Source organism: Littorina saxatilis, linkage group LG5 (genome assembly GCF_037325665.1).
Source record: "Littorina saxatilis isolate snail1 linkage group LG5, US_GU_Lsax_2.0, whole genome shotgun sequence".
In the NCBI taxonomy this organism is placed as follows: Eukaryota; Metazoa; Mollusca; class Gastropoda; order Littorinimorpha; family Littorinidae; genus Littorina; species Littorina saxatilis.
Window position 1 is genome coordinate 24797944 of NC_090249.1, and position 8707 is coordinate 24806650.

The 8707-nt window shown below is 39.7% G+C and overlaps 1 protein-coding gene across 1 annotated transcript in view; it reads left to right on the plus strand.

Annotated features, from left to right (window-relative positions):
* LOC138966656 (GTPase IMAP family member 8-like) overlaps positions 1–8453 on the plus strand; it is a 16170-nt gene extending 7717 nt beyond the window's left edge. Inside the window, exons 5-7 of the mRNA XM_070338953.1 lie at positions 974–1108; positions 3541–3719; positions 6630–8453. Coding sequence (XP_070195054.1) covers positions 974–1108; positions 3541–3719; positions 6630–7238 — 923 coding nt within the window. The 3' untranslated portion in view covers positions 7239–8453. The remainder of the gene's footprint in view (positions 1–973; positions 1109–3540; positions 3720–6629) is intronic.
* The last annotated feature ends 254 nt before the right edge of the window (positions 8454–8707 follow it).

Genomic DNA, 8707 nt, shown 5'->3' on the forward strand with positions numbered 1-8707 from the left:
TAGTTGCGCTGAGAAGGATAGCACGCTTTTCTGTACCTCTCTTCGTTTTAACTTTCTGAGCGTGTTTTCAATCCAAACATATCATATCTATATGTTTTTGGAATCAGGAACCGACAAGAAATAAGATGAAAGTGTTTTTAAATTGATTTCGAAAATTTAATTTTGATCATAGTTTTTATATTTTTAATTTTGAGAGCTTGTTTTTAATCCAAATATAACATGTTTATATGTTTTTGGAATCAGAAAATGATGGAGAATAAGATGAACGTAAATTTGGATCGTTTTATAAAAAAATTTTTTTTTTACAATTTTCAGATTTTTAATGACCAAAGTCATTAATTAATTTTTAAGCCACCAAGCTGAAATGCAATACCGAAGTCCGGGCTTCGTCGGAGATTACTTGACCAAAATTTCAACCAATTTGGTTGAAAAATGAGAGCGTTACAGTAATAATAATAATAATAATAATAATAAATGAGCATTTATATAGCGCAACATCATAACTTTACAAGTATGCTCTTTGCGCCTCAACTTTCACGAAAAGCCGGATATGACGTCATCAAAGACATTTATCAAAAAAATTAAAAAAACGTCTGAGGATATCATACCCAGGAACTCTCATGTCAAATTTCATAAAGATCGGTCCAGTAGTTTAGTCTGAATCGCTCTACACACACACACAGACAGACAGACAGACAGACACACATACACCACGACCCTCGTCTCGATTCCCCCCTCTATGTTAAAACATTTAGTCAAAACTTGACTAAATGTAAAAACACCTGGGTTATTCTCCAAGGCGGGGTATCATTTTGTGACATGCATTCTCAATCCTTCAAATGATTATAATGTATATCAAATGGCAACTATCGAATGTATACGCGATGACGAAATCACTTCTTCGGTTCATATCAATATTCTTTTTTTCTCTTTTTTTCCTTGATTTTGTTTTTTAATTGTTTGTGTATGACAGACGCCGAGGTGGCGAGATCGGAACAACAGTTGCTGTCAGCTGTGCAGGTGTGCCCACAGGGTCCAATGATGATGGTTCCCTGCATCTTGCCACCCAGGTCCTTGTCCTCGGGTAGTTCCTCCTCAAGGTCTAGAGGTGAGACAGTATGGAGTAAAGAGTACCGCTGTGCTTTTCTCTTTTTTTCTTCCTTTTACATTTAGTCAAGTTTTGACTAAATGTTTTAACATAGAGGGGGAATCGAGACGAGGGTCGTGGTGTATGTGTATGTGTGTGTGTGTCTGTCTGTCTGTGCGTGTGTGTGTGTGTAGAGCGATTGAGACCAAACTACTGGACCGATCTTTATGAAATTTGACATGAGAGTTCCTGGGAATGATATCCCCGGACGTCTTTTTCTTTTTTTCGATAAATACCTTTGATGACGTCATATCTGGCTTTTTGTAAAAGTTGAGGCGGCACTGTCACACCCTCATTTTTCAATCAAATTGATTGAAATTTTGGCCAAGCAATCTTCGACGAAGGCCGGACTTCGGTATTGCATTTCAGCTTGGTGGCTTAAAAATTAATCAATGACTTTGGTCATTAAAAATCTGAAAATTGTAAAAAAAATAATTTTTTTTATAAAACGATCCAAATTTACGTTCATCTTATTCTTCATCATTTTTGATTCCAAAAACATATAAATATGTTATATTTGGATTAAAAACAAGCTCTCAAAATTAACAATTATGATCAAAATTAAATTTTCGAAATCAATTTAAAAACACTTTCATCTTATTCCTTGTCGGTTCCTGATTCCAAAAACATATAGATATGATATGTTTGGATTGAAAACACGCTCAGAAAGTTAAAACGAAGAGAGGTACAGAAAAGCGTGCTATCCTTCTCAGCGCAACTACTACCCCGTTCTTCTTGTCAATTTCACTGCCTTTGCCATGAGCGGTGGACTGACGATGCTACGAGTATACGGTCTTGCTGCGTTGCATTGCGTTCAGTTTCATTCTGTGAGTTCGACAGCTACTTGACTAAATGTTGTATTTTCGCCTTACGCGACTTGTTCTTTCTTTTGTTTGGACCTCAGTTGCATGCAGTTTGCTTCAACACATCTTTTTTGCCCGATTCCTTTCAACTTTTATTTCCTTTTTTTCTTTTTTTTCCCCTTTTTTTTTAAGGCGGGGAGCATCCTTCTCCATTGGTCTTTTTCTTGCTTCTGTTTCGTTTTTAAAACATTTACGTTTACATGCTATAACACACAAACACTTACTTATAATACTTAACTCCATTTCCAATAATATACCTAAATCTAATTTCTTTCCAATGGTCATTTTCGTAATACAATATTTTACCAAATTAAGAGTACCGCTGTGCTTCTCTCTTTGATAGCTGTCTTTGGCTGTGATGATGATGGAGTTGCATAAATACTGTTTGATAACTCTCTTTGGCTGTGTTGATGATAGAGTTGCATAACTACTGTTTGATAGCTGTCTTTGGCTGTGTTGATGATAGAGTTGCATAACTACTGTTGGATAACTGTTTTTGGCTGTGTTGATGGTAAAGTTGCATAACTACTGTTGGATAACTGTCTTTGGCTGTCTTGATGATAGAGTTGCATAACTACTGTTGGATAACTGTCTTTGGCTGTGTTGATGATAGAGTTGCATAAATACTGTTTGATAACTGTCTTTGGCTGCGATGGTTATTGAGTTGCTTTCATACTGTTGGATAACTGTCTTTGGCTGTGATGATGATGGAGTTGCATACATACTGTTTGATAACTGACTTTGGCTGCGATGATGATGGAGTTGCATAAATACTGTTGGATAACTGTCTTTGGCTGCGATGATGATGAAGTTGCATAAATACTGTTGGATAACAGTCTTAGGCTGTGATGATGATGGAGTTGCATACATACTGTTTGATAACTGACTTTGGCTGCGATGATGATGTAGTTGCATAAATACTGTTGGATAACTGTCTTTGGCTGTGGTGATGATGGAGTTGCATACATACTGTTTGATAGCTGTTTTTAGCTGTGATGGTGATGACGTTGCAGAAATAAATGTAGGTGGAGTTGGGTGGGGTAGGGGGTCCGAGGTGGGGGTGGTGGTGTTGGGGGGGGGGGGGGGGAAGTAGAAGTGGAATTTATAGAGTGTATGATTACTTTAATGAGACTTTTATTCTCCCTCACCAACACTAATTCCGCTGTTGTCATAACCAAAACTCCTCCTAATGTTCCTGCTACTATTCCTTTTTTTGTTTTTTTGTGTTTTCTACGACTACTACTGCTACTACTAACAACAACACCACTAACACTTCTATCGCTAATATTACTACTACTGCTAAGAAAAGGACTCCCGCTGCTTCTTCTTCTTCTTATGTTCTGGAACTGATAAAAAAAAAGAAGCAGCAAATGAAAAAGTGATATTAACATAGGTATGGCTGTGGGGACCGACTTTGTGGCACATACACCGATTGATTGATTGATTGATTATTTTTTGAATGCATTATTCATATATTAATACATCTAGCCTATCGATTGTTTGATTGCTTGAATTATTCTTACTACGCAGGGAGCAGTTCTTCAGACAAGGATACTATCCGACTGCTGCTTGTCGGGAAAACCGGAACCGGAAAGAGTTCCACGGGAAACACGATCATTGGTCGAGAGGTGTTTCCGGTGAACAGTGACGACAGGGCGCCCCACGCTTCCAGCAGACAAGACACTAAAATCGGTGACTACCAAATACAGGTTTGTTTAACTGTACTTTTTTTCTTATCAAAATGTGATCATGTTGTGTGATTTTGTGGTAATTACGTTGTATTCGTAGGAGGAGGAAACGGCTAATCCAAAGTGTGTTTTAAACGCCATCAGAAAAAAATATTTGAGGTATATTTTCGTAAAAGACAATGTGTCTGAGACTCATAAACAACAGCATTTAGTTTTTTTGGATTACATCCTGATTTTGCGAATTTATGTTTCTCAAATTTGATAACACGCCTGGATTACTTACTGACAACGGATCAAAGATTCTTTGTCGCAAAGATCAAAACCAGACAACAACAAAAACAACAACAAAAACAAACAAGTCGCGTAAGGCGAAAATACAACATTTAGTCAAGCTGTCGAACTCACAGAATGAAACTGAACGCAATGCAATTTTTCCGCAAGACCGTATACTCGTAGCATCGTCAGTCCACCGCTCGTGGCAAAGGCAGTGAAATTGACAAGAAGAGCGGGGTAGTAGTTGCGCTGAGAAGAATAGTTGATCATAATTTTTATATTTTTAATTTTCAGAGCTTGTTTTTAATCCAAATATAACATATTCATATGTTTTTGGAATCAGAAAATGATGAAGAATAAGATGAACGTAAATTTGGATCGTTTTATAACTTCTTTTTTTTTACAATTTTCAGATTTTTAATGACCAAAGTCATTAATTAATTTTATAAGCCACCAAGCTGAAATGCAATACCGAAGTCCGGCCTTCGTCGAAGATTGCTTGGCCAAAATTTCAATCAATTTGATTGAAAAATGAGGGTGTGACAGTGCCGCCTCAACTTTTACAAAAAGCCGGATATGACGTCATCAAAGACATTTATCGAAAAAAAGAAAAAAACGTCCGGGGATATCTTTCCCAGGAACTCTCATGTCAAATTTCATAAAGATCGGTTCAGTAGTTTGGTCTGAATCGCTCTACACACACACACACACGCACAGACAGACAGACTCACACACACAAACACACACACACACACACACACACACACACACACACACACACACACACACACACACACATACACCACGACCTTCGTCTAGATTCCCCCTCTATGTTAAAACATTTAGTCAAAACTTGACTAAATGTAAAAAGACAGAAACAACAACACTTTTGGGCTGGGAGTATTCGGGGCAAGATAAATACCAACGATGAAAAATTCCATTCACTCTGAAACATGTTCATTGCAAACATAAAACGCTATCACCAGATACCGACAATGAGCAAACATAAAGGCACAATCCAGCTTGTGAAAACTATCACCAGATACCGACAATGAGCAAACATAAAGGCACAATCCAGCTTGTGAAAACTATCACCAGATACCGACAATGAGCAAACATAAAGGCACAATCCAGCTTGTGAAAACTATCACCAGATACCGACAATGAGCAAACATAAAGGCACAATCCAGCTTGTGAAACTATCACCAGATACCGACAATGAGCAAACATAAAGGCACAATCCAGCTTGTGAAAACTATCACCAGATACCGACAATGAGCAAACATAAAGGCACAATCCAGCTTGTGAAAACTATCACCAGATACCGACAATGAGCAAACATAAAGGCACAATCCAGCTTGTGAAAACTATCACCAGATACCGACAATGAGCAAACATAAAGGCACAATCCAGCTTGTGAAAACTATCACCAGATACCGACAATGAGCAAACATAAAGGCACAATCCTGCCCGTGAAAACTGTTCTACTCACTATCAGATCTGGCTAGGTTTTTCCATGGAACAAGACTCCAATGACAAGACATATACCATCCCTCCACTTGGGCACACACCAATAATCAACAGCGTGCGTAGAGTTGGCTTTTAAATAAATGGATTAATGAATACAATAATCCAACTCGGCACAGAAAGTAGTAGTCAGGCTGTTCATTGTTCATATGTGTCCAAGTGGATACCATGGTCATGGTAATATCACCATCCATGGTCATGGTCATATCACCATCCATGGTCATGGTCATATCACCATTCATGGTCATGGTCATATCACCATCCATGGTCATGGTCATATCACCATCCATGGTCATGGTCATATCACCATCCATGGTCATGGTCATATCACCATCCATGGTCATGGTCATATCACACACAAAACAGACTAGCCAGATCTGAAATGGTGAATCGGTTACACGGGAAGGATTCTGCTTTTCCCACAGGTTAAAGGACCCCGCGGCAATAACTGCCTATATTGCTATTTCATATGTTACGTGGATTTCCATTGGTCAATTGGGCAAAACTGAGCTCAGTGCAAAAGTGATATCGACGACATTTCTGTCGATATCAGTTTTGATATCGACGACCTGTTTATTGCTTCCCCACTTCAAAAACAAAAACACCTAAATTTAAAAACAAACAAATAAGAATAAGAATAAGAATAAGAATACTTTATTATCTCATAGAGAAATTCAGGCGTGGTACATAAGAGAGACAATGTACCACAGCGTCGCCCGATGCAGAGCGCCACCTTGTAATGTAATGATCCCAGAATTTAGTTGAGCAAGTGACTAAAGACTTTTTGAAAGAAAAGACATTTTGAAATACTGAAAAGTACAAGAAAAGAGTGAACAAAAAGAAATAATAATCAGAGGGAGGGATATGGAACAGCCAAAACTGAAATACTTTTGTAATTTCTTTACAGTAAATACAAAATGTCCAGAGAATTAGCAATATATCTAACATTGACTGACTGTGTGATGATATCTTCTGCTATTGGTCTGTTTCGACAGTGATATCAAAATCTCGACCTCCGGTCTCGATTTTGATATCACTGTCTCAACAGACCATAGCAGAAGATATCATCACACAGTCCGTCAATATTGGGTAATGTTGCCACGCGTCTTAATTCAGGTGTTCGTCTTTCAGGTGGTGGACACCCCGGGACTTCAGATGAAGAAGGAGGCCGACATGGACTTCAGGAAGGAGAGGAGACGAGCAACAGACCTCATATCCCCAGGTCCGCACGCGATCATCTTTGTTCTGCGTCACCACGACGTCAACGAAGAAGACCTGGCCTGCTTCAACACTCTCCAGCAGCAGTTGGAGACCTCGATTACCAAGCACATCATCCTCGCCCTGGTTGGAGTCAGCGAAGAGCTTAAATCAGCTTCCTCCCAGCCGACTTCTCGTCATTTGACGCCTGAAGGACCTGGTCTGGATTTTGCAAGCCCAGCGTATTTAAACAACGGTGCTGATGGAGCTGCTCATGATAAAGGCGTACACGGCGAAGGTCGGCTTTTCTCTACTCTGCTCAATGAAGCAGGTGGGCCGCTGTGGTTGGTGGACAACCTGAAGGCCAACCCAAGTGACAGAAACAATCAGGTGCACACCCTCATGAAGATGGTTCAGGGTATCCTGGACAGGTCGGTTGGAGCCTGTTGCCATGGCGACCAGAATGCACAGGACATGGCAAGAACGCGCCACAGCAGTGGAAGAAAAAGCAAAAACAATTACTATTATTGTTCGCTCCTGTAGATATCTGCGAATCTTGAAATGACTGCACTGTAAAGTTGTAGAGAACAGAACCAGAGCACAATAGAAGAGTTGCTCTTATCTGTGCGAAGATGAATACTGCGAGATTTCCCTGTTGTAATGCTACAATACTCGAGGTATTCTCCTGTGACATTAAGACTTAATATGGGAGATCTGATGACATGCATGAAATCGCTAGAATGTACTTTAAAAGACGGGAATAGAGAGGGGGGGGGGAGATGACATATATCTAGACAAAACTACAAGGCGTGCGGTGTCATAACAGATTTAAACGCGTTGCTTTTTAAAAATATTGAACTGCGAGTGAAAGCGAGCTTTTCAATATTTGACAAAAGCAACGAGCGTAAATGTGGTACGACACTGCAAGCCATGTTGTATTCCAGGGCCGGACTACCGGGGGGGTTATGGGGGTTGCGCAACCCCCCCCCACCCCCACCCCCCTAGCCTAAACATGTACCTCACTTATTTAAAACATTTTTTATTATTGTTTATTTTATGCCATTTCATGCAAGGAGCGACCATTTTCCTATCTCAGAATATGACCTACCCATCAGCTCTGCCCCTTGACCCCGCCAGGGGGAACATCCCCCTGGACCACCACTGGCAACCCCCCTCCTCTTAGCCTAGTCCGGCCCTGTATTCTGTTTATCCTACATACTGTATTTGCGTTTATTTTACTAAAAACGTCCTGCAGTCGAGGCGTCCAAAGCCTCGTGCAATATTTGACGTCAAAGCAATAAAATGTCACTCTATAGAAAATGTAAGTGTAAGTTCTAAAAATTCTTCCAGGGGAAATAGCAGGCGCAAAAGTGTTTTCATAATGACGTTTGTCTCGGTGACTTTGGCATCATAAGCATTGGACTAGTTTGACACGACCTCATTTGCATGGTACAGACACGGTTTAAACAATATTGTTATCCCATGAGTGGCCTCTCTCACGTATGTAAGATCAAACAGAGATGAAAAGGGAAGGGAAAATAGAAAAGGGAATGGTGACTTGACCTTTTGGGAGATGTTGTTCGGGGTTCAAGGCGGAAGGTGTTCTATACTAGCTTGACGCGCTTGTAGCCTATCCCTGTACTGTATATAGTTGAATCTGTTAATAAACTTGTTTGCCTCATGGATACGTCCATATTTCCAGTTCAAAATTTAGGAGCAGTATGAATAAAAATGAAATAAAAAAGCCTTTGAAACAATTGCTTGCCTATTATTTTGGATGAATCTCTCTATCTCTATATCTCCCCCTCTCTCAATATATATTTTTTTCTTCTCGCGTGTGTGTGTGTGTGTGTGTGTGAGTGTGTGTGTGTGTGTGTGTGTGTGTGTGTGTGTGTGTGTGTTTGTGAAATTGAGAGAGATGAAGAGAAAGAGAGAAAGTGGATGAGATGTAGAGTGAGAGAGAGAGAGAATTTGTCAATACAATAACATACGCACTCATGCGCATACCCATG